This window comes from Ambystoma mexicanum, chromosome 2p (assembly GCF_040938575.1).
Source record: "Ambystoma mexicanum isolate Mex_15411 chromosome 2p, UKY_AmexF1_1, whole genome shotgun sequence".
NCBI classification, from domain to species: Eukaryota; Metazoa; Chordata; class Amphibia; order Caudata; family Ambystomatidae; genus Ambystoma; species Ambystoma mexicanum.
In genome coordinates, this window is record NC_090923.1 from 533,785,492 (window position 1) to 533,812,642 (window position 27,151).

Here is a 27,151-nt window from a genome sequence, read left to right on the forward strand (position 1 = left end):
CCGTTGTTCGATATAATGGTCACGTATGGTAAACTTGTTTGAAATTTTTGGCTGTACATAATTTTGGTACAGCCAAAATTTCTACCATTTGGTTCTTTTCTCGAAATTGTATACGGATACCCTCAAGCTTAGCCAGGCCGCCCCTGACAGACGCGACCCGGCCTTGCTTCTGACGTACCCCTAACATTCCTCGGCTGCACTCAGAGGATGCGCCTGGGCAAGTTTAGGAAACCCTGCCATTCCTTCAGCACATTTCTACCTGCAGAATACCGGGAAACCAGCCAGTTGCCAGCAATCACCCCAGGAAGATTGCCTCACTTGTTGGGGCCCCCTATCCATCCAACACGGAACATAATAACTTTATAGAGCCGCCTCCCCCTCATGCTATACTGGGAGTTATGGGTCAATAAACCTTGTTAAATGCCCTCGCTGCACTTGGTCTTCAGGGCCAATAACTCTCATTACATCCCTCGCACATGGTCTATAAAGCTTAATTAGGGTGCACACCTAAACTCCGAAACGATATCTTAGATTAAGATCAGCCTCTCTCCCACATGCTGATTTGACTTGAAGATGATGATGGCATGCAAAACCCAAACCCCACATATAAACATATGATCTGGAGCTTTTTGTCTGGCAACACTAGTTCTTTCTTTAAGTTTTTCCAATTTGATACAACTTAGCTGGACTCTGCTATTACTCTCTTTAAGGGTAGAACGAGCAAAGGGGCTTTACACTTTGATGTCCTAGGGGAATGACAAGGGAGTCCAGTTTAGAACTTTCCAATAGCTATGGAGGTCTTAGTGCTGTCAAACATAGTGGATACAGAAACATTCGACTCCTTTTTGCTATTAATAGGTATCGGCCGAATGCATTCTCCATAGGTCTGTTGTGCACGCTGACGGCTAGTTGAGTCACATATTTGAAACACTGTGATGTACTATGGCCCTGCTGATATGGAATCACTACTAATGTTTATGTTCATTGATACGCCACGCGGCACCTCATTGGCTGCCTGAGGATGTTTTTCTATGACACACATTGTTGATCTAAATCCCTAATTTTCTGTTTTTTATCACTGGTTTGATTGGGGAGGAAGGGTTGTTCTCTTTTTATATTTTGTGTTTTTTTTCTTTTCCTAGATATAAATTGCTGTATGCCTCAATTGCTTACAGTACAGGGTAACGAAGATGGTGAGCAGTACACCTAAATGTATGGACCATTTTCTGCCTCATCACCTAAGGTAACCTTGCCCGGAGGCGAAACAGTATGTGGGTATGCGGTATCACCTGGTCTAGGTGAATTATAAAAGAACATTCATCTCCACTGGGAAGTGCAGTAAAATCGCTCCACGCCTAGGTTTGCACCAGTGGTACTGGATTACTGGCACCACGAGTGAGTGAAGTTGTAGTGGCCCTCCATTTGGGGTAGCAAGACCAACTAGGCCCCCATACACCTTTGTGGTCTCTACTGGTTCTGCTCTAAAGGCCCAGCGGCATTGCAGCCACCAATGGCAGAGGATGGATGGAGTTCATTTGTAGGAGGTCATGGCCTCAGGCCCATGAGTCCAACAGCTGTGTGGCTACCTCAGCTGAAAACACTGCCGCCGTAGCAGAATGCTTGACTTGAACGTAATGAGTAGTCTGGCCCTTGATTACATTGTCTGCTAACACTGATAGGTTAATAGGATGCTTTACAAAAAGACCCTGGGTTAAATTTAAATGTGATCATAGTCCTAGAGTTCAATACCAATACTGAAAGCACCCGGATTGCTCAACAATTGTATGGTGTACGTTGACCAACCAGTAACACATAGTTATTGCATCGACAATGTGGGAAATTGTACATCTTTCTGGAAACGATGTCAGATTTATGTAAATAAACACAAATGACAATAACCACAAGCAACCATGGAAGCTATACTGAAGAAGATGTCTACTGCTGACCCAAACATTGGTGGGAGCAGAGGATGGAATAGAGGTAGTGGGGCGAAGGCTACAAAGAGAAGGCGCAAGTTCGACAGGCAGTGAGAGTGGGGTGACAAGGCCCATCACAGGCCAGATCTTCTCATGGGTTCAGCCGCTGCAAAATTAATCATTCAACGAGGTGCCACTTTCTCTGGGTGTTATTGATTCCAGGTCTGATATCTGCAATTGGCAGTGCCACGAATACATCTAGACAACCAGAGCAATGCCTATGATCAGTAAAATGAAAAACGTGGTGGGTTAGAGGCTAGTTAGTTAAACCACCTAATATCAATTATATGTTGATTTAAGATGTTGCTCGCAAGTCACGTTTGTAAGTCCAGGGACCGGACTCATACCCCATGTTGATATATGCAAAAGGAACATAATTGTGAGGAATTCGACCATCCGCCCGCAGGTGTGAACTCGCCTAGGCTTTTTTGATATTTTTTTAAGAAATTGAATGATGGGAGATCAACCTCAGAAAATGTGTGGGGCTAATCCACATACATTTTCCTATGCTCGCCGCACAACAAACACATAGTCATATGTCCTCCTGTCATGTTCAGCTGAAATGTGACAGCCACGGGTACATCAAAGCATCACAGGAATGGGGAAGGCTACACCTTCCTCCTGCCATGGCCAGCCTGATTAAATATCAAGGGCTCCATGGATCTGCCCTGTCTACTGTCAAAGTTCTGCTGGTGGCAGCACATACTGATGAGCGTTAATTGAAACAGGCCTGCGAGAGGCCTGATCGCAGAACTGACAAAAAGGGTCATGAAACCAACACCTCTTTGATATGCAATGTGTCAACTTGAAGCTAGCTCCCACCCCTTAGCATGAAGGGCAGTGAATGGCATGTCTGGGACAACTGTTTACAGTAGGCAACCGCTGCAGCGGGACCCCCTTTCAGAGGGAAGAAGTATGTGATTTGATGGAGACAGAAAGTCTGTTCTCGACACAAACTTCAAGGGAGATCTGCGCTTTGATCAGGAGCCACAGAGAGCTCAAATAACCAGAGAGACACTTTGATCCACAGCAGACAGGAAGATGGGTGGGAATTAGTAGTACATGTTGTCATCCTTTACCTTTCCTGTTGCAAAGCACTCTGGTTATGACCTCACGCATGACAGAAGATTGTTGGTGGGGACCCAGGATTTGTTCATTAAGGTAGGCTTAGCCTGCACCAATCACTGGGGCCCATTTGGCTTTAAAGGAGGGTTAGCCCCTCTTTTGGCAGATCATCCGATGACTTTGAAAGGAGTAAGAAGAAGGACTCACTTGGACCCTGGCTGATGGTACAGTCTGCCTTATAGCTTCTGCCAGTGAAGGAAGGCCAGGATTTCCAAGAGGGAAGCAAGATCCCTTCCCTAAACATCTCCGAGAGAACAGAGGGAGATGCCGACCTTAGAGGACCCGTCCAGCAGCACCAGAACCAGTACCCAGCCAGCACACAGCATGCCATGTTAGTTTCTGCCAGCAAGCTTCCAAGGTGGATAGTGCCAGAGAGTCTCTGACCAAAGAACAAGGCTGTGCCTACAAGCACTCTCCTCAGCTTTGGGCCATCCGCCTTAAAGGACGACACGTGCCCAGTGAAGAAGCTAGGAGGAGTGCCACTACAAGCATCAACCAGTGTCCATCTTTTAAGGACATTTTCGAGGCAGTTGGGCCTTCGAACCATGACCGGCTGCACCACTGATGGTAGTCAGGCTGCAGTCACCAAAGCCGTCCGAGACGTCTCGACCAGCGTTCCAAATCTGCCAACCAGCACAGAGACAATGATTCTTGACCCTGAGTCACTGTGCAGGCCAGCCTGCAGCCATCAGTCCAGCCTTGCTTGCCGAACTGCCTGCCGCCTGATTCCTGCAGCTGCCTCCCATCTTGAACTCTGTCGCAAGAGCTGTAAAGCGTCCTGGAACCGACTTGATGCTGTCGAGCATCAAGATCATCTCAAGCACCAGGTACATTGTGGTTCTGTCCCCCTGGTCCTTCTCCGAAGGCCCCTGGTGACAATTACGACCCCTTGCTCCCTTGGTGCTAAAACCAAATAACCTTGAACAGTTAAGACTAATTGCTTTACCGACTACCCTCCTGTCAGAAGCCAGATTGCATCTCTTTCCTTCGTGAAACTGTCTGTCCTCTGTGTTCATTTACAGGGTGGGCTGTATTTTGTAGTGTGCTAGAACTGTCTGTTTGTTATAATAATAAAGTAGATATTTATATACAACCTTGACTGGACAGTCCCTTTTATCATTGGGTAATAATTGTATTTTCCCTGTGTTGCAACTAACCAACGATCCACGACCTTGCGGAGATAAGCCTGCCGTTCTGTCCACGTTACCAAAATTGGACAAGGGAGTTTATAATTCAGCGCCACAATGACCTAGGGTTGCTTTGTGCGCTTTAGAAATGTAAAAAATTAAATAATAAATAAATAATGTACTTGTGTTTCCAATCTGTTCGGATCACTACTGGTGTACTAGAGGTGTGGGGCTGATTGATGGTTTAGAAACTGATATTCATCCCTGGACCACTGGTGCCCCGGAAGTTGATTCGTCATAGTAATGTTCTGGATCCACAATTGCACTTGACTAAAGGGAATGTAAAGGTTACTATGCTAAAAACATGGTAATCGGGTCCGTTTTATAATAAAGAATGTGTGCTTCAGGTATGGCAAAGGGTTATTTCTTGTTAGTGGTTTTAGTAACACTCATTCAACATAGTACCAAACAGAACATAATGTAAAGAAATACATCATGGACTATATGATAGTGCAGCAGCCCGTTAGGTTGAAACACATGTTGGCAGAGTTTTATTTGCAGCAATTGAATAAAGGATTTGGAGACCATTGTTGATTTGATTGCACATATTTTAGCATAACACACTAGTTGGACATTGTTTTGGGTGAATATAGGTTATGTTTAAGGAAAAGCACCTGGGGCGGATGCAGCAGCCAATCAGATTGGCCAGAATGTGTGCTGAATTTCACGATATAAGCCCTCTTCTGAGCAAGCTCGCCGCTGCTCGCACTCACCCGCCATCTTCCCTCCGTTTCCATGCTGCTTGCCGGTCTGCTCCAGCCTCTGCTTAGCTTTCAGTGTGGCCGGGAGGCGCTGCACCTCTCCTCACCACCCGCCTTCCAGCTATGGCAATGGAAGAGTGGCTCCACGTGGAACCCCTCCTCTATTTCCATGGCCTCCCTCTCAGGAAGGAATTTGCGTGAAACCACGAGCGGTGTGCTCGCTGCGACCCGATAGCTCCCACTAATATATCCCTGTCAACGTGCCGGGTTGTCAACCTGGGGTGCTAGAAGCAATAACGCCCGCTCTCGTGTGCAGTGTTAAGGCCCTCTCGCCTCCGAGTCTATAACTAGTGCTGCGAGCTGTTACTAACCAATGAAAGCAGCTGAAAGCAGCGGGAGGGGGTATTCTGCTTGGTTATTGGTCAATATCTTTTAGAAACGAATGGACACTCCATGTTATATGGCTTTGCAGCGTATTCTATTTGAAGATTACGTCGAATGGGCGTTACTAAATGTAAATAAAGAGAAAACCCTTTGGCATAATTGAAGCATGCGTTCTTCATTTGAAAACTACTTGAGTTCTAATATATTTACCATAATAATCTTTAAATATTCCTCAGATAAGCGCATTTGTGTATTCAGTCGATTCAGTACTTTTTTCACATAACAATAAAATTAGCCCTTTTACGTAGCGTCACCAAACCAACCATTGTCAAATCTGGCTGAAACCTAAGCCATTCGCATTCTAAAGGGGCATTGAGGTGGGCACTGACCGGCCTTAATGACCAAACAGCCAGTCGCTGAAACACCACCTGACCTCTGCAGCCTCAGAGACCCCTATGGATCCGAACAGCGTCGCCAGTATATCATTGAGAGCGTTCTGCCACAGGCAGCAGGTACGTATGCGAAAAGCACACAGGGCTACACAGCAGAGCAGGGAGAATCGGCGGTATTTCCTCCAAACGTGAGGTAACCACGGTATTTCCTCCAAACGTGCGGAAAGGCCGGCGAAGTAACCAGCAAAGCAGCCATCGCGCCTGCTCACACGGCACCCCGTCCACAATAAGACTGGAGCTAGTCCAAAGCATTTATGCTGGAGCAAAACACTGCCATCCGTCACTGCCTGCATCCCAAATGCTCCGTTCAGCCTGCCCTGATCAGCGCAAGCCACTGCGCGCCAGACCAGAATGCACAACGACGAGCCGTGGGGCCGGATCTGCGAAATATGAGCCTACGGGGCCAGCGGAAATTACAATGTCGTGCCAGAGGAAATGAGGAGGCGCGGCTAGGCAATGCAAGTGCGCTGATAAGGTTTCCAGAAGCAACTTAGATGCAAGCACCGTATTAACGCACAATTGTACTTCGTATATTTAAGGCAATGCAACAGTGCGGTCTACAATACTCTCCTGTCTGAATGACTGCCTGCCTTCCTTTCTTCCTTTGCTTTCCCAGCCCTCCCTCCCTTCCCTTCCCTTCCTTTCCTTTCCTTTCCTTTCCTCCCCTCCTTCCCTCCTTCCCTCTGTCCCTCCCTTTCACGTCTTTTCCTTCCTTTCTTCTAACCCATCCGGTCCTTCCTCCTCCTACCCCCGTAACGAATTCACCATCATCCATTGATTCCTCCCTTCCATGCCCGTCCTCTTGCCCACAAGAGGATGGCATGATATAAGTGCCACGTGTGTGTCATGCCTGTGCTTTGCGACCATTACTGTGGCCACGGCTGCTTGGAAGTCGGGCCGAAGGCAGCAGCCCGTGGACTGGGGTGGAGATGAAGGTGAACCCCCACCCCACAGCGCCTTCTGGGGACCGGTCCCGGGGACCATCCTCTTCGGGGGGTGGGGGGGGGGCACTGCTGCGCTGAGCAAGCATGTAGGTTAGACTCTAAACGGCGTAGTCCCTGGAGGTTGTCTGGTGGAGGAGAAATCCATTATTTAAAGCAACTCGGCGTATTATTACTTTCTTGCTAATAAAAAGCCGTGTAAACACGCACTTTGGGGTGAATATAGCAAATGGCATGTTAGTAATTCGTTTCCTAAGAAGAAGAGAGGAGAGTTGGGAGCCATGCGAGCTGTCATATGGTGTCTCATCGTGATTACAAGGACTAAAGTGAGAATCTGCTAAGTCGCGCATAAAGGTTCCAGCCTATGGCCTCTGCTGAACAGAAGAGCCACCATGCAGCCTTTCACTCTAATGATAATCATGTGTTATTTATATAGCGCTGTTTTCCAAAGCGCTTTACAGAGCACACATTTACATACAATATCACCCAACCGAAATTGGTACTCATTTATCAACCTCAGAAGGATGAAAAGCTGAGTTGGCCTTGCCAGGATTCGAACCTGCGACCTGCAGATGACGCTCAGATCGCAGCAGCGAGCGCTCAACCCACTGAGCTATCTTACCGGCACTCTAGAACAACCGGACAGCAGTGCACTGTCCCAAGCAGCTCCTCGCACCTTCAGACCCTCAGTGGGCCTGGGCTACACCCTGTCGCCTCCTCCCCCAAACAAGCAACCCTGGAACAGTTGATGCAAAACTAGCATGTCTGTCTGTCAAGGCATCTGTGAGTGACTGAGTGATCCATGTAGCATGCACCCCCTCACCTCTGCAGTCCTGATCCATGCTCGACTCTGGCTGGATAGCTGCCCCAAACGTCTTCTCTTCTTCTATCCCGTCTCTGCTTGAACCCCAATGTTTGTTCTACCCGTACCCCCGTCACCCCAATGCTTTACGCCTTCCCTATGCTTTGCTCCCAGACTGCTGTCTGGATATGCCTGTGGGTTTCACAATACTTTCCAATCAACTTCATCTATCTATCTATCTATCTATCTATCTATCTATCTATCTATCTATCTATCTATCTATCTATCTATCTATCTATCTGTCTGTCTGTCTGTCTGTCTGTCTGTCTGCCTGCCTGTCTGTCTGTCTGTCTGTCTATCTGTCTATCTGTCTATCTATCTATCTCACTCTCACTATTTCACTGTCTACTTATTAGAATCTCTATCAATGTGCCTGTCTGTCTAGACATCCCTGCCACTCTCACAACTGCTTCTCCCTCTTTCAATGTCTCCATCTCTCTGTGGGTCTGACGCGCTTGCTACACATGACCCCATCACTCCATTTCTCTATTGCTCGGTACATTGATGACCGTCACTGCACCTGTCTGATCACATCTGTTCCTCTCCTGATGCCTCAAAAGCTGGTCCCACCGACTGTCTCTCCATCACTCACTTTTTCTCTCTCTCCACTTCCCTGTTTCTATCTGCATCTACCTCTACCACTCTTTTCAGAGTTCTTTTCTGCGTTCCCGTTTTCCTTTATATCATGGTACTGCCAGGTCCTTTAGTCTTCTGCAAGTACTCACCAGGCACCTACACACTCCCTGAGTTCGCCTATATAGCCTCAGCTCTGCAAGTTGTTGGCCGAACACCTAATATAACAATGTTTCACAACATTCTCAGACTACGACTAGCAATTGCCAGTCTGAGGCCATACCATTCAAGAGGTCTTTCTTTCCACAGATGGCAATGGCGGCGCCCAGTCACACCTGCGTTCTTCAGATCTCTTTTTGTCACTTTCGTCAAAGCTTGGAAAATTGCTTTGAACCGACCAATGAAATAAAGAGATTGGGCAGAGTCAGAAAAGCCAATTGGCGAGAACCTTGACATCGGCAGGGCACAATCCCAACTCCCAATGCCCGTCTCATCTCAAAAACATTCCTATCATCAAACACTATCCAGACAGACTATCTGCGTAGTCACTTGTTTTAGTGTGACTTGTACCTGAGAGTGGTCACCTTGAAGTGAATGAGGCCCTCATTCAACCAGGTCATCTCACACTAATTGGAAATATCACCATCCACTGTTGTGTTTGGAAGGTCGCCAGTCCTAATACACGATAATCATGGGCCAGTATAGGTCAACCTCATGGATGTAAGGGAGCTCGGGGGTCCTATCATGTACCATACAGAAATGAAGAGCTGTAATGTTTCTTCTTGACAGGCGCAGCGGGAGCATTGGGTAGCCCTCATGACTGAGACACTTGTCACCGGCACCATATGGACACTGGCCTGTCCATCACCACAGATCGCAACATCAAGTTTTGACGCCAGAACAGACATGCTTTGATCTACGGCAAGTCTTGATGCCAGAACTGAAATGCTTTGGTCTACAATAAGTCTGGACGCCAGAACTGAAATGACTTGGTCTACGGTAAATATTGACGCCAGAACTGACATGCTTCGGTCTACGGTAAATATTGATGCCAAACTGACATGCTTCGGTCTACGGTAGGATGTTGGCTGCTATTTCACCAGAAATCTTCCTGCTCAATCCGTCAGAACCAATCCCTCATGCGCTCCTCAGCCCCCCTCCCCCCACCACCAGGCTCCTAAATAAAAGCAACACCCCAGCCAATTACCTGCCAAATACAATTCGTTTCAAGTTTGCAGAACACAGCACATACCTATTCGACCAAAAATGGAAATTCGAAGTTAACACTGTTAATTGCAAGGAGTCTCTGTTTTTCTAAATGCGGCGCGTTTGCCCCCTGTTTGCGGAGACATGATGTAGCATGACCGAGCTACCGGTTCCTTCCATAACCAGTTCTATCCTGAGTGTGTCTATGGGAGTGTTGTACTGATTGCATCAGATGTTTGCAACAAATAGTCGACCTTCCCAGTATACCTGAGAACATAACCTGTCAAAACAGCCTCAGGCACTCCCCACACCCATCCCGCCCAAGCCTCAACCCTGGGCACCCAGCAGCTCTCAGTCAAAGATCGCGGACAGGGGCTGTCCTTCTGCACATCACCAGGGCGGACATGACAACTCCCACCCCGGATTGTAAACACAGGCTTGGCAAACGCATCCAGCGGGGTCACACAGGTCAAACATGACAAGGCACTCCCAGAGCCAATGCTTAATCAATATTGCAAACAGCGCTTAATCATCCGCGAAATCAATCGGCCTATTTCAAAGCACCACAGACTCTCTCACAGGTGCTGTTTGCTGTGCCCCCCCACCCCTGCGTGCCCACGCCCTGAATTGCCAAATGCAACCATTTGCAGTAAAACTGAAAGGGGCCAGCTATAACAAATTGCGTCCAAAAACGTGCGTTTAAAATATATTCTTAACAATAAGCGCTCTTGCAAAAATCCTGCCCAGCAGAATGCATTCGCCTGTTTGATAGCAGAGAACTCGCGCCGGGCGCGCATGCAGGGAAAAATCTAGCAAATTGGTACTCACATATAACACCTCTTGCACGCCATCGTGTACGGGGCTCGGGGTGTGCCTCTGCGCAGCAGGAGGTAGGGCAGGTAGAGCTCGCGAGCCGCCAAGAGAGCCCCAAATGTCTTTCACTGCCTCTTCATACTCATTCAAGCTTGGGCACAGAGCAGCGGCGCCGACCAGCCAGCCTGTGATGTAATCCGCGTCGAGCCCTGCATGCGATGAACCCACATGCGCCGTGGGGTTAGGGATGCAAGAGCGGGCTGCCTCCCCGAGGAGGCAGGTCAGTAGACGTGCCAGCCGCAGGGGCCACCCGCACCTCCTTTAGCACGGCCCGCTCTCTGATCGGGTGCCAGGGCACCGGGCGTCACCCAGGGCAGTTCCACCCCCTTCAGCTGCTCGCCATACCCGACTCAAGGAGTGAATGGGCTGGTAGTAGAATTCGCCATCTCTGCGAGAGCATCATAGTACAGTCCAAGGCAGGGGGAGGTGATTGGCCCTTTTATCTCCTTGGCAACAGCAGCATCTGTGAAGGCACATCGTATTCCCTCTCCTCTGCAAAGTGAATTGATAGCCACATGCTATGATGTGAGCTAATACAATACTCGGAACAATGAAGACCCGAGGAACCTGGACAAGACACCGCAGGCTCGGGTTAGAGCCCGAGTTTCAGGGCCGAGGGGCAGGCAGCGGCAGGCAGCATCACGGCACATCACTTTAAGCGCAAGCGGCTGCAGTTCAGGCGAACAGGTCCATACCTCGCAGACACCAGGAGTTAAGCATTAAACGCCCCGCCATCGCTTCCCCTTCTTTCTGAAATAGGGGATTTTAAAAGCAGTAAAATATATCCTGAGATGTGAGAGTAGAGGCGTGTATAGTAGCAGTGTCCAAGAAAGGGGTGAACAAAAAACACCACGCAAACGTCTCTGAAAGCGAGAAAATGATTGCAGACCCCCTGCTTATCTACCAAAAACATATACTTTATACTGAAAACAGAATTAGGACATTATGTATGTATTTCCACATAATGCCCTGCCCAAAAATCAGCGAACCCAGTTAAGAGCTCGCAGATGCGATTTACACCCCACAGGTTTGAACGTCATGAGGTCCTACTCAGCCTTTCATCATTCCGAGGAACATACACTAAATCCCATGATTTTTGGGTAAACATAACGCCTGCTACATTGCTGTAAAACAGGAAAAACTTCGAAGAAAGTGCTACATAAAAGGCAAATTATTTCTTTATAATACTGTGTGGAACGTAATATGCTGAACTTTTGTAGTTCAGAATAATCTTATAATTAGCTAGCGAGAACATCATAGGTAGCCGGATGTAATATAATAGGCCAGCTCTGACATCATTATAGTGTACATGAGAGACACTGGGTCTGATTCACCGAATGGGGCGCAGAAATGCCGCAAGGTCTGCGCACGGAGAAGGACCTTGCACGAGCCGTGGAGCAGAACAAATATTGCGTTCCATGCGTATTCATGGATTACAATAGGCATTAGTACCCGTCGTGCAAGCAATAGCAAGCTGCGCGGGGAACACCCCGAACACGCTTCCACGCACACCAAAAAGCAAGTGAAAGGACTCACACGGCTCAAGCCTTCGCGCCATCCCTGGCCCAGCATCCAGCACCCCAAAGAAATCGCATGACAACACATCGCAATCTCCGGCCGCACTCCAGAGAAAATGTGTGCCCTACCACGCAAGCCCAGGCCGTACCCCAGCAAAGTCGCGCAAACCCTCTTAAGTGTAGGGTACACCCGTTACAAAAACCTGAGTCCCCCCTAAACCCTCGGCATCCATCCTGTCCACATACCCCCCACTGCACATGAACCAATGTAATACAGACACCACCCCCAGCAGCCCTCACCCGTGACAACTCCTGTAGGCAAAAAAAGGAGAGACAGAACACAAAAATCAATGTACTGCACCAATGTGTGCGTGGCAATACAAACATTCAAGTTCACAAGTCAATGGAGCAACCATCATCCTCCACCCCCGCACACATGTACATGCAATCCACATCCATGCAGATACATGTGTGCCCATCACTCCCGACATTCATAGAAGGCAACATGACATCACAACCAATCTATTGTGTATGGTACACACACATGTCTCATATGCACATACACATGTCATGCACACACATCAACAGAGAGTCCGCAAGCAGTGTTATGAGCAATTACATCAGAGTACCAGTAACTGTATTCCCACTACATGACTACGTCAGACATCCAAAGGCATGTGTTGCTTCCATGCGGTAGTGATTCCCATCTTTCCCACACACACATGAACATCTTGCAAGCACATGATGCGTGCAACACTACCTCAACTGTCACACTTGTCACACCAGCACATCTCAGGCACAAGTACCAACACACGTGCACAGTCTCAAAGGCAGCACCACAACACACAAGGCAAGGATTATCTCATTCAGAAGACGTATGCTCCAATACACACATGGAGAGCAATGTCTTGGGCATGCACGCACACATCTGCATCAGAGGCATACTTGCTGCAAGCCCAAGGGGCACACTCCCAACATGCACCAACATGCACATGTACTGTAGAGCATAGCAACACATGGATACTCACCAGACGACTCCAGACATTTTCGCAAATCACTGATATGGGTGTGGAGTGCTGGGTAAAACATCTCCAGGACCTGCATGTCGGTGACATTCAGCTGGCACCTGCGCACCTGGAAGCACAGGCTTGGACGAAGCGCAGAGCCTTGCTATGGGTCCTGGATTTCAGGTCCTCCCAGCACTTATGCATGATCTTAAAGGTGCGGGATGCCACCCCCTCTGTTTTGATGACATCCACTATCCCGTCCCAGAGCAGCTGATGTCCTTCCTTGCTGCGTTGCGTCGCCGGTTTGAAGAGGGCTTCATAAGTCCCCAGGACCTTCTCCACCAGGATGTCAACTTCCTTGGCAGTGAAGCTGACAGCCCTCTGCCTCGCTGCCATTGGGTTGCCACTTAGCTCAGAGGATGATGGTTGAAACATGGCACCCCCGAGGCAGGTGTGGGTGGGCAAGGTGGTACAGGAGATGGGTTGTGCAGCGGTGGCGATGGTATGGTACGGTGGGAGTCCAGTGAATCAGCTGAGGTGGTCACAGGACCAAGGACAGGAGAACTGCCAATAGCTGGACCGCAGGCACTCAAAATGCAGGGTGGGTGGGCAGCAGGCACACACACTGGGCAGGCAGCAGCAGCTGGCTCGGTAGCAGGCAGATCAGGGCCAGTAGGAGGCAGGTTTAAAGGCTTGTAGGCAGGAGTCTTCCGTGTTTATTGCGTGGGCAGCGGAAACAGAGTGACCCGAGGAAAGGCCCTCAGAGCTTAACTTACATGAAACACACAGCGCTGGTGTTCAGTATGCCAGAATCGGGGATATAGAAGTACACATAGAAGCATATCAGACTATACTTGTGAATGGGAGTAGACGGACGAGTGTATTATTTCAATTTTTGGTGTGCAATATAGGGCCACCATGAAGCAATACACGGTTTTGTTTTACTATTGCAATCTTTGGGGTTCCACGCAATTCGTTCACTTCTGGGACAGTACGAACTTCTGATTTCAGAGGAGGATTTGCCTCCATGCATACGCACGTCTACTTTTCTTTTTTCAGAGGCTTACAGTGAGTCACATATGCATTTTTTATACTCTGGGTGCTCCTGTGTATCACCTACCTCCATTCTTATCTTTACAGTAGCTTTCCGGACTTCGCTTATGCATTTTCTGTGTTTCTGGGTCCTACAGTGTATTGCACAATGCTTTTTCTTTTAACAGATGCTATCAAGGGCTCGCATACTCAATTCTTTTATTTATTGGGGTCCCTGTGCATTATGCGTCCTGTATTTTTGAAGGGTAAGGTACATGCCGTGAAAGCTGTTGCCCCCCCCCCCAGGTTAAGGGATGTGCAGTGAAAGCTGTTCCCCCTGCCCCCCAGGGTCAGGGACCTGCAGTGGCAGCTACTGTCCCTGCCCAAAGGGTAAGGGACATGCAGTGAAAGCTGTTGTCCTCCCCACCCCCAGGGTAAGGGATGTCCAGTGAAAGCTGCTGTCCCAGCATCAGTGGGTCATGCCATGGCCCAGGCCACTAGTGGTCCAGCATCTGGTGCTCTGAGTGATCCCAGCCACACAGTGTCTGCACCACATGCCAAGAAGGCAAAGCCTACACAGCCAACCCCATGGCACGGCACAGGACACCGGCATGTCGAGGAAGAGGAGCTTTAATGAGGACGAACTCCAAATCCTTGTGGACTATGTGGCCGCTCACCGCTGTGACATGAGCCTGCAACCAGGGAGCAAACATACACCTGCTCAGCATATGGTGCATTGGCATCCTGTCAAGGATGACATAAATGGCTTATGGGTATGAGAAGTGCACTGCTTCTCAGGTCATGAAGCAGTGGAATGACCTCAACCGTCACACCAAATCCAAGCTGGGTGCCAACCTCGCCTATGCTATGGCAACTGGCGGGGGGCCACCAGAGGAGCAGGAGCTCACCCCGCATGAAGAGGCTATGAGCCAGTTCATTCATATGGATCAGGTGCAAAGTGTGGGAGGCCTGCCAGATTACGAGGGCACGTCCGGTGAGTGATCAAGCATGTGCATCCTGAGTATGTGTAGGGAAACAAAACCAAGAAGTGTGATTGTTTTGCACATGTGCCTGCATTTGAATGACTGCCTTGGCTGAACCATGTCTTGATGTACTGACTCGTGCACAGTGTACTCTAGAGTGGATACAACCCATGTGTTGTACATCCGTTGAACATGGAATTGTGACAGTAGTCATCCCCCATCAGCATACACAAACAGCATTTTCAACATGCTACCACAACGTGGCATCTAGTTAGTTGCATCAGTGATGTCAGTGACTCTGCTCTGGTAGACACGGGCTTATGACTGAAGCACATGTTACACATCATGCACTGCATGGTGTAGATGTCCATTCATACATGTACGTAGGTGGTTCCATGCTACAGATGACTTCCATGAAGACTACCAGGCAGGCCTCACAGTGTGCCATGAGTGACATTGCAATTTTCAACAAAGTGGCTAGCCCCGCTGCACCCATGGCACTGACCACATCGTCAAATATTTGTCAGGCTTCATCCCTATTAACCTCCCACACTCAGCACACATTCCATGGGTCCATGCCCCTGTCCCTCTTGTGTGTCACTCTCCCTTCTGCCTATCTCCCAGTGCATGTAATTATTCTCTCCAGATCACACACCTGAGACTCTAAAGTCAGGCCATGTCCATATTGTGTGCACTACCTGTGCCAGTTCTACACTGGTGTGGCATGTGATTGATGTTTGCTTGGATGTGAATATGTGTGTACGTGTTGACATGTAATGTTATAACATGTTACATAGCCACATGGCCATGCCCATTTATCATGTATTTGCAAATAGTTTGGTATGCCATGGGCCAGAATGTGCTTTCAGACAACCATGTCTGTTGGCAATGTGTCCACTGGCTACATGGCCAGGAACATGGGATGTCGTTGCAAGTCTGCATACGCCATGATCAGATGGCTTCTTGTACATAGTGTGTGTATGTGATTTCTTGCATGGTAACATGCACGGCAATGTGTTGCAGGACAGCAATGTGATACAGATGTTTATTGTCGGTGCAATTAACATGAATCTTCATGTCTTTATATGTCCTTGTGCAGGTGATGATGCTCCAGATGCAGAGGAGGCGGTAGAGGACAAACAAGAGTCTGTGCCAGTTCAGACCACCAGTGGAGATGTAGTGTGGTAGCCCGGGAGAATCCACTGGTGCTACAGACCATCCAGGGAATGTCTAGGTATGACACCAACTCTTATGAATCCAGTAGCTCTGCTGCTGAACCAGATGTCCAATCCTCAATGCTGTCAGAGGTGAGTGCATCAAGTGTTGGAGCTGTTGTTGCCCGTGAGTCTGCACTTGGCCAGGTGCCCTCACAAGGCCAGTCAGTGGTGTCATGGCCGTCTGTGGTGGTTACGGCTGCAAGGCCACGCTTTCAAGTATTGGGTTCGGGTCCTGGGCCCGATGTCCAAGGGGAGGGATGCAGTCCTGCAGCTAGAGACAGTGGCATCACAGCAAGGGCCATGCTCCCTTGGGTCAGGTAGGTGTGGGCCCCACACACATGGCAAACGTGTACAGGCTGGGGAGACAGTGTGGGAGCAGTTGATGTTGCGTGCTGCACAACAACAGGGTGCTGTCTATGTGATGTTGGCAGAGGGCATGGATAGGATGGCCAGTTCCATGATCCGACCAGAAACACAGGTGTAACATGAGCTTCAGGCATTGCGGTCCACATGCCGCTCACACAGGCTGCACATGGAGGCCAACAGCAGGATGGCATGTCCAGGTGCAGGTAATTACGTTCTGTTGCACATGTGTGCTGTGTCAATGCTACTTCAGAATGGCTGTTTTAATGTCTTCTCCCATGTTGTTTCAGTAATCCGTGATGTGGAGGTGACTGCTGTCCCGGGTGAGAAACCCTGCACCCTTTCACTTCCATGCTCCCCATGGCCCCCACCAGGCACCGTCCTTCCTGTACCTGATTAGGAAACACAGTTCCAGGTGAAGGTGATGCGGGACTGACACCATGCCGGCACAGTCAGCGGGTAAGCTTTAGCACTGTTTTGCATGTTGAGCATGCATCATTGGTGTGCATGTTTGCTGCATGTCTTGCTTATCTTATATGTCCTTTGCATGCTGACATGCCGGTATGGTAATTTAAGTGGTGCTCATGTCACTGTGTTACCTACCTATGTGGATTCCTCTATGGGCGCACCCACTGTGCTGTACAGCATGTCATTGTACATCTGAAGATCAGCCAGTGTACTCCTTGATCTGGCATTTTCTTGGGATCCCCTCTCTGTGTTACTATCTCTTCCTCTCTCTGGTGTGGTACACTGTACTCCTGGGATAATCTCAAATTATTTCCATTCAACCTGTGGCACCCTGTGTTGCTCCTGCAGTGGGTGGTGTCTGCATATTTCCTTTAGGTAATCATGTGATGTCATGTATGTGCATGTTGTTTCTGCTGTTATTATGCATTATATTCAATCTAGCAGAAGTGTCTCCCTAGGGTGTCCATCACATGCAAAGCAGGTGGTTTCTCTGGACAGGTAAGTGAATGGCATTTGCTGACACTTGTGTGGTGTTTGCATGGGAGTGTGGCACTGTGTGTGTTCACTTTGGATTAACTTACCTTGTGGTCCAACACTACTTCTTAAGGGGTGCATGTTTCACAGGGGGGTGCTTCTAATGATGGGTATGGCCATGTTCTTCAGATGGATTGCTGGGGTCCCTATCCACTCATTATGAAAACTGTGCATGCTAACTGTGTAGGCCTTTCATGGTTGTTTGGGAGCGGGCAGCATGGCCAACTGTTTGTGGCCTGTGGCAGGTGCTGATGTTTGGGCTGATGTGATGTGTGTCTCATGGAACTATTATCACGTGTAATGAGTGATACCGTAGCAGGGTGTGTGGGATCATGTATGTATGTCACATTTGGCCCATCTAGATTATGGATAAACTATTGCGGTGTGCAGCAGAATTTTAAAGCCACAAACCTGTTGCTATATATGATATTTTGTGGGATATTTTGTGTACCAGCACATTAGGGTTAGCAGTGTTTGTGCTTTCTCATGAAATTCCCATCCATGCATGCTGCACCATGGTGTTTGCAGCTTACAGTGCAACGCAGCTGGGTGTATGGTACTGCTGGATTTGAATTGATGCAGTATTTAATCATTGGCATGCTGTGACAATGAAGTCTGCATTGACCATTGTCTGGTGGTTAACAGTGTACCTTTAGCATGATTTTATCATTGATTGATGTTCCACATTGCTTTGTGTTGTCTGCTTATGTCTTCCATTGCGGGTCCCTCCGTGTGCAGCAGTACATTGTGACATCAAGCATGGTTCTGACGAAGGTGCAAGAGGTGAGTATTTCAGTAATTGCCAAGCCGTCCACTATATATTCTGCAACAGCTCCTTCATAGTACCTTTGGAATGCGCTTGCATCAAATATGTGTTGCAAATACACATGACTGACTAAACCTACTTGTGACAGGTTCTTCAGACACACCCCTCCGCAACTCTGTCCCCCCACTAAAACTCACCAGCACCATTCCTCATTCTCCCCTTTCACTCATGTATTCCCTGAAGTAGTCACCAGAGTTGACAACTCCATGAAGATGTCACCCCAACTGCTGTGCCACTGCTCCTAAAGAACCATCAGTGGCACCATCTCCTCTCTGGCAACTGCTCTTGCTGATCTCTGCACCCACTTCTTTCCTGCTATTTAGTGTCCATCCTCCATCTAGCACTCCCTTCTGCGCACCATCATTACTATGCCATATGCAGAGCCTTCCTGACCACCAAACTACTGGAACATTTCTTTCAACACCTTCCTGGGTAAATTGCTTGACAAGTTAGCCCTCCCACAAATCAACACCAATTAGGTCATTGTTGGGGAGGTCCATGGACACCAGTGTGGATTAAAACTGTCCGGAGCCACAAACACTGCTTTCCAGGACACACATGAATAAATGGCAGCATCCCTCAATTCATAATCCCCTGATGTCCTCATCCTCCTTGATATCTCATCTGCCTTTCACACAGTGAGGCCTTCAATCCTCATTAAGATGCTCCATGAATGGGCAGTGGACTTGCTTAGCTTATTCCTAAACAACCATTCCAAATATACCATTCTGTGTCCTTTCTTCTACACTACTTCAGCCTCCACCTCTGGTATCATGCAGGTGTCCATTCTTTTGCTATGCATCTTTGATATATGTATTTACCTGCTGCAACACGTCTTTGTCTCATTGTACAACAAATTCATGTGCTATGCTGATCACACACTACTGTTCAGCAATGTTCCTACTGACACACTTGGACCCTCATTCACCATGACTGCCTCTCAGCCATCCTGGTGGTGCATTGCAAATGACCTCGGCTTGTGCGCCATTCATGAATTAGAGTGTGCCAATAGGCTCCCCTGCAGCCTACTTCTGTCATTGACTCTGTCCTTCCTACACGGGCCCACTCCCTGCCCTCATCCCAAGGCAGGAATCTTGAATTTATGTTCAGCTACCCCCTTCCCTTCATGCCTCATATTTGTGAGATTGTCTACAGGGTCGACTTTCAGCTCTTGATGCTCATAGGTACTGTACCATTCCACACCATCACACAGAGGTGTAATGTTTAACATGCTGTTGTACTCTCCAGGGTACACTACTGCAACATACTACTCCTAGGTGTTCCTTGGTCCACCCTGCCACCCCTAAAGCTTACCCACATCAGGTCTGCAAAACTCATCATTTGACTCAGGTCCAGGGACAACATCTCTCCTGCAATATGAAGGCTTCAGAGGCTCACAAACTCAGCACCGATTACATTCTAATTCCTGTATATCATCCACAGGGCTGTCTGGGTCCCTGTACCATCTTCAAGGCTTTCTGATGAAGGACTCCCCTTCTATGCTCCAGCATTCCTCTGGCAACTACTCCATGTGTGTGAAGAACTTCGGTATTGAAAGGGCTGGTGGTGGGTCCATTTCCTATTCGTGATGCCTTCTGTGCAATAGACTCTGTGGTATCTTTTCACCCATTCCAATGTGCCCCACCACATCACTGAACTGAAATGGTGAAGGAAACAGCCCAAAATGACCGCGCTCGCTCATGTGCGCGCCAAAATCTTCAAAACTGCGTTTGGGTCATAACCATAAAAAGGATGATTACCCTTCCACACACAGTCAGGGAGGTGAAAACAGAGTTCTCACTGCAGCAGCATGCCAGTGGGCTCTGCCACATTCAACATGGAGCCAAGGAAAGAAACAGCATCATTGTGCTGAAACCCAAAAATGCCTTTTAAAATGTTAGCTTTGCAACCTTAAAAAGTGCTGTTTTTTGGGCACCAGATCCATCAATTTCTACTGAATCATTGAGATTAAAAGCAACCTGCAATGCCCAGGACCATCCAGTGTGGCTCAGAGGAACCGGGCCTCATCTAATGACAGCTGTTACAAAATGTATCTTTGAAAAAGCAACCCAGGAACCCTTATTTTCATTTTCCACAGGGAAAAAATGCGGCTAAACTTTGCAAAAAGTATCAGAATCAGCTGTGCAGAGAGAAACTCTAAACAAAGGTATGATACATGTATCCGGGCCGCAAACCATTCCAACACTCAAGGGAAGAACTAATGCTGACTAAAATGTGTATTTGCTGCAGAGGAAAATCGGATTTAAAGAGATCAGTTTAATGTGCTTTTTCATGAATGAAAGGCAAAATCACCTGTTTTAAAGTATGTTCTTGTTCAAAGGCTTAATTCTTTAAGAATGTCAAAGGATTGCTAATGTTAAAAATCCGCCTATAAACTGTATTAATTTTATATGTTTAAATGAAAGATTTAGGTGAAACTTAAAGCTAAGCCTAGTTTGGGTTAATCAATTATATAAAAAAGAAACAACCCTGATCTGAGCGTGAGAAAGGTTGACACCTCCACTGCTGGCAGGAAAGGCTAGTTGCTGCTGGGAGGCCTCACATACTCATGACAAAGGACCTCATTAGACATTCGTCTGGGCCCCAGGCTAAGACAATGGCAGGCTTGGACACTCACCCTTCCAGGGGAGGGGCAGGAAGCTCCGCTCTCCAGTGAGAGGCCCCTTATTCAACTTCAAAGGATTTGCCATTTGCTCACACTTGGGAAGAAAGAAAAAAAACGGGACATGTGATTTTTGGGTTTAAAATGCTTATTTTGCCACTGAACTTCAAGACATTTAACTCGGCATCAAGAATAGGAAAAAGAGTGAAAAGTACATACATCTAAATCTGAATTTCTGCTACTCATTTGAAAACTTGGTAGAATTTCTTACTGCGTAAGGAACTGAAGTTATGAAAAATGCCCACCGACTTGGGAGTTGGATTAGAATGTGACCCAAGAAATATGTAATTTATGTATCCAATTTTCTTAGAGGGCATAACTGCATAAATATGTATTTGTGGGAAAGTTACATTTTGGTCCCAATAACTATGGGAGGTTTTCAGATCACATCATAAAACATGACAGCCCTTTCTGTCATCCAACCTGCAAAGAGCAAAATGGGAACTGTGCTCTTGCCCAATCATAGCCTTGTGGGTGTGGGTAGTAAGCCTGCCCCTACCATAAACTTTGGTGATGTCATTTGGCATGATAAATAGGGGAACCGGACAACACACAGAGACACAGATTTCTGACTCCATCCTAATTTCTGCGTGGTGCCCTGTTCTTGAATTCTCCATCTTTGTTCCATATTCCATGTCATGAAATCTGAGTGTCAACTGCATGGCAAGAGGGCATGTAAGATCTTCTTTTATATTGATCGTTATGGATTGTTACACATTTGAACAGTCTGTTAGTTATTCACATCCACCACTGTAGAAGGGCTCCACTACAGTGGGTGTGGTGCACAGGGTTCACAGATCAGGCTATGGCGTGGTTAATCTCATTTCTTTTTGACCATCCACCCCAGGTGGAACTCAAAGCCTTACCTTCTTCTATGGCTCTTTTAAACAGTGGCGTTCCCCAGCAATGCAAGCTATCTCCCTGGTTCTTCTACATGCACATGGCAGCCTTTGCACGTGGATGACACAGAACTTTCTTTCAGGCTATCCTCATCCGGCTCCTTTTCATCACTCATATCTGACTGTCCACGATTCAATCATGGTGTGCTGCAAAGATCCTCTGCCTTAACGCCAGCAGGACTGAGATCCTTTGCATTGGGACCCCTGCTCCAGCTTTCCCACTTTCTCTCTGGCCAGACTCCCTTGCCCCTGCAGCCACACCCACTTGCACGGATAATGATGTTTGGGGCCATCTTCGCATCCACTCTCTCCTTCTCTTATCACATTTCAGTCATCTCTAGAAAGTACAACTATCAGCTACACTTCCTCAGAGGTACTGTACCTTTGCGCACTTCCCCCCAGCAGGTCACTGTCTCCACAGCCCTGGTTATCTCCAGGCTGGACTACTGCAACCGCCTCTTTCTCACCCGCCATGCTTCTGATCCACACCCTCTATAACTCATCCACTCACTGTGCATCTAATAAGTGTCACAGATGACTTGCACTAGGGTGTCCACCTGACTGTAGAGACCCAATCACAACCAAATCCCCTACAGAAAGTATACTTAAATGTTCCCCTTGAGCCTATCACAACCTCCCATAGGTTTTCACTTCTTTGCCACATAGTATGACGTCACGAATGATGAGTTATTGCGATAAAAGTATTGTTTTTTTATGAAATGCTTCGAGAGAGATAATGTTGTGTGATGCCCGTTGATGTTCGTTATAACTCCCTGTTTTAGATAATTGCTATTAAAACAGTAAAATGACTTTTCCTTCTTCCTGAGTGGTTTTGAATATTTGGTGTAAGAGTTACTCTGCATCCCATTTACTGCATGACACGTTACCTATTAAGGGCCATAATCTCACGTGGTAGCAAAGGATGATTATGACCCATCAATTAAGTTAGCTCAGGTATTTCAGACGATCGGACATCCTCCACCATCTAGCTGGAAGGACGCAGGGTTTCCAGCCAGTAATATCAGTAGTGTTATTAAATATCCCACTAGAACAGCTGCATTACCCCACGCATGTGACTAGGGAGAGTCTTGCTGCAATGATTGCGGAAGACTGGTTCATTCAAAATCTGTTAGAACACGTCACATTCTATGTAGTGCATTTCATCGTGTTATGTTATGTTATTTGGCATTTATATAGCACTCTATACATCATTGGTAGGACCTCAAAGCGCTGGTAGGTTGAACGCCCTTGTGGACCATAGTTCAGGTCAGTTGAGGGAATAAGGTGTTGTAGGGTGCTTGGGTGCACCAGTTATGTGTGCAGCTGATGGAATTGCCCGATGGTAGCTGCATCCTAGCATTAGGTGTGGTGGTATTGATATCAGTTGAATGTATGCAGTCTGGCGCATGGACACCACGACTGGGTTCTGGCTGCCTTGGTCCTGTAGGATGCCTATGTGTGTTAGAATGATGAGGTTTTTATGTGTTAATGTTCGTATGTGAGCAGCTAGGCCAAAATTGATTGAGGGGTATAGCTGCACTCTAATTGAGTGATGGTGTATAGAAGAAAGTAAGCATAGTGATATGGGAGGTGAGAGTTTGGGTTGAGTTATGCTCTAAAACATAGGTAACTAAATCAATTTCTAGTTGTGAGTCAGGCGAGTGAGAGCAATTTTAATTGCGCAACGCATGCAAGTGAGTCAAATTGCAATTTCAGGGGTACTTTTAAGATGTGAGTTAAAGTAGCTTTCTAGATGTGAATCAATCTTGCAAGAAAAAATTCCTAAGCGTGTAAATAAATCACTGTCTCATCATAGCGATCATCATAGCGTGCATTCTCTAGACCCGAGACAGTTGTAACAAGACCAGCACAGGCAGGCGACGTAGACTAGTACATTCACAATACCATCACAGTGGGCACATTCTAGGTTTGGTTCAATGCAATGCTAATAATTTCAAACAATTTTCTAAGTGTGAGTTGACGTAATGCTAATAATTCTAGCAATTTTCTAACTGCGAAGAAGACTAGTCGATTCATAGTACTATCACATTACTATCACTGATTTTGAGAATTGTGTGGGTGTGGAGAGGCCTAGGTCGCACAATACACCACGTTTGACCATGCAATAGACAAAGATGTAGGCCACACCTAGACTTGAGCATCCTGCAAAGTTGTGAAGTGGCCTAGGGTTCATAATACATTACGTTTCACCATATAGCAGACAAAGATGGAGGCTATACTTAAATATGAGAGTCCTGTATAGAGGGAGAAAGGTCTAGGTTCCACAATAGGTGGGTTTTCACATATAACAGAAAGAGACAGAGGTCACACCTAGATTTGAGAGTCATGCAGAGCGGGAGAGAGGCCTAGTTATCCTAATACATAACGTTTCACCATACAGTAGAGAAAGGATGAGGCTATACCTATATTTGAGAGTCCATGTTTGCTTAACATTAAAAATTCTATCTAAGTGTGGTACCTGCAAACACTCACAACTCTATCCAAGTGTGGCATCTGCTAGCATTCAAAATCCTGTCTAGATGCGACACAGGCTAATGTCCACAGTTCTATCTGAGTGTGGAATTTACTTATCATTCACAATTCTATCTAAGTATGGCATCTGCTAACATTCAAAAACTTGTCTAGAAGCAATGCAGGCTAATGTCCACAGTTCTATCAGAGTGTGGCATTTACTTAACATTCACAATTCTATTTAAGTGTAGCATTTGCTAACATTCACAATTCTATCCAAGTGTGGCATTGCTAGCATTCATAATTCTATCCGAGTGTGGCATCTGCTAACATTCACAATTATATCCAAGTGTGGCATTGCTAACATTCACAATTCTATCCAAGTGTGGCATTTTCTAACATTCACAATTCTATCCAAGGGTGGCATCTGCTAACATTCACAATTCTATCCAAGTGTGGCATCTGCTAACATTCACAATTCTGTCCAACTGTGTCATCTGCTAACATTCAAAATTCTATCCGAGTGTGCCATCTGCTAACATTCACAATTCTATCCGAGTGTGGCATTTGCAAACATTCACAATTCCATCTAAGTGTGGAATTTGCTAACATTCAAAATTCTATACAAATGTGGCATCTGCTAAGATTCACAATTCAATCCAAGTCTGGCATTTTCTCACATTCACAATTCTATCCAAGTGTGGCATTTGCTAGCATTCACAATTCTATCTAATTGTGGCATCTGTTAACATTCAAAATCCTGTCTAGAAGCGATGCAGGCTAATGTCCACAGTTCTATCTGAGTGTGGCATTTACTTAATATCCACAGTTCTATCTGAGTGTGGCATTTACATAACATTCACAATTCTATCCAAGTGTGGCATATGCTAACATTCAAAATCCTGTCTAGATGCGACGCAGGGCATTGTTCACATTTGCATCTGATTGTGCCGTTTACGTGACATTCACAATTCTATCCAAGTGTGGCTTTTGCTAACGTTCACAATTATATCTCGGTGTGGCATCTGCTAACATTCACAATCCTGTCTAGAACCAATACAGGCTAATGTCCACAGTTCTATCTGAGTGTGACATTTACTTAACATTCACAATCCTATCCTAGTGTGGCATCTGCTAACATTCACAATTCTATACAAGTGTGGCATTTCCTAACATTCGGAATCCTGATAGATGCGACACAGGGCAGCGTTCTTAGTTGCATCTGTGTGGTATTTACTTAACATTCACAATTCCATCTAAGTGTGGCATCTGCTAACATTCACAATTCTATCCAAGTGTGGCATCTGGTAACATTCACAATTCTATCCAAGTGTGGCATCTGCTAACATTCACAATTTTATCCAAGTGTGGTATTTTCTAACATTCAAAATTCTATCCAAGTGTGGCATCTGCTAACATTCACAATTATATCCAAGTGTGGCATTTGCTAACCTTCACAATTCTATTTAAGTGTGGCATTTGCTAACATTCACAATTCTATCTAAGTGTGGAATTTGCTAACATTCACAATTCTATACAAATGTGGCATCTGCTAACATTCACAATTCTATCCAAGTGTGGCATTTGCTAACATTCACAATTCTATCCAAGTGTGGTATCTGCTAACATTCACAATTCTATCCAAGTGTTTCGTCTGCTAACATTCACAATTCTATCCAAGTGTGTCACCTGCTAACATTCACAATTCTATCCAAGTGTGGCATTTTCTAACATTCACAATTCTATCCAAGTGTGGTGCCTGCCAACACTCACAACTCTATCCAAGTGTGGCATCTGGTAGCATTAAAAATCCTGTCTAGATGCGACACAGGCTAATGTCCACAGTTCTATCTGAGTGTGGAATTTACTTATCATTCACAATTCTATCTAAGTATGGCATCTGCTAACATTCAAATACTTGTCTAGAAGCGATGCAGGCTAATGTCCACAGTTCTATCAGAGTGTGGCATTTACTTAACATTCACAATTCTACTTAAGTGTAGCATTTGCTAACATTTACAATTCTATACAAATGTGGCATCTGCTAACATTCACAATTCTATCCAAGTGTGGCATCTGCTAACATTCACAATTTTATCCAAGTGTGGTATCTGCTAACATTCACAATTATATCCAAGTGTGGCATCTGCTAACATTCACAATTCTGTCCAACTGTGGCATCTGCTAACATTCAAAATTCTATCCGAGTGTGCCATCTGCTAACATTCACAATTCTATCCGAGTGTGGCATTTGCTAACATTCAAAATTCTATACAAATGTGGCATCTGCTAAGATTCACAATTCAATCCAAGTCTGGCATTTTCTCACATTCACAATTCTATCCAAGTGTGGCATTTGCTAGCATTCACAATTCTATCTAATTGTAGCATCTGTTAACATTCAAAATCCTGTCTAGAAGCGATGCAGGCTAATGTCCACAGTTCTATCTGAGTGTGGCATTTACTTAATATCCACAGTTCTATCTGAGTGTGGCATTTACATAACATTCACAATTCTATCCAAGTGTGGCATATGCTAACATTTAAAATCCTGTCTAGATGCGACGCAGGGCATTGTTCACATTTGCATCTGATTGTGCCGTTTACTTGACATTCACAATTCTATCCAAGTGTGGCATCTGCTAACATTCACAATTCTATCCAAGTGCGGCATTTGCTAACATTCACAATTCTGTCCGAGTGTGGCATCTGCTAACATTCACAATTCTATCCGAGTGTGGCATCTGCTAACATTCACAATTCTATCTGAGTGCAGCATTTGCTAACATTCACAATTCTATCCTAGTGTGGCATCTGCTAACATTCACAATTGTATCAAAGTGTGGCATTTGCTAGCATCCACAATTCTA

At 46.4% G+C, this 27,151-nt stretch overlaps 1 protein-coding gene across 6 annotated transcripts in view; it reads right to left on the bottom strand.

Moving 5' to 3' along the window:
- Positions 1–27,151, bottom strand: part of IQSEC1 (IQ motif and Sec7 domain ArfGEF 1) — a 3,055,115-nt gene that overhangs the window by 1,014,835 nt on the left and 2,013,129 nt on the right. The window contains exon 1 of one of the 6 annotated variants that reach the window (XM_069643970.1): positions 10,236–10,683. The exons of the other annotated variants lie outside the window; for them this stretch is intronic. Coding sequence (XP_069500071.1) covers positions 10,236–10,258 — 23 coding nt within the window. The 5' untranslated portion in view covers positions 10,259–10,683. Of the gene's footprint in view, positions 1–10,235; positions 10,684–27,151 lie in introns of those variants that run through there. 6 annotated transcript variants of the gene reach the window in all.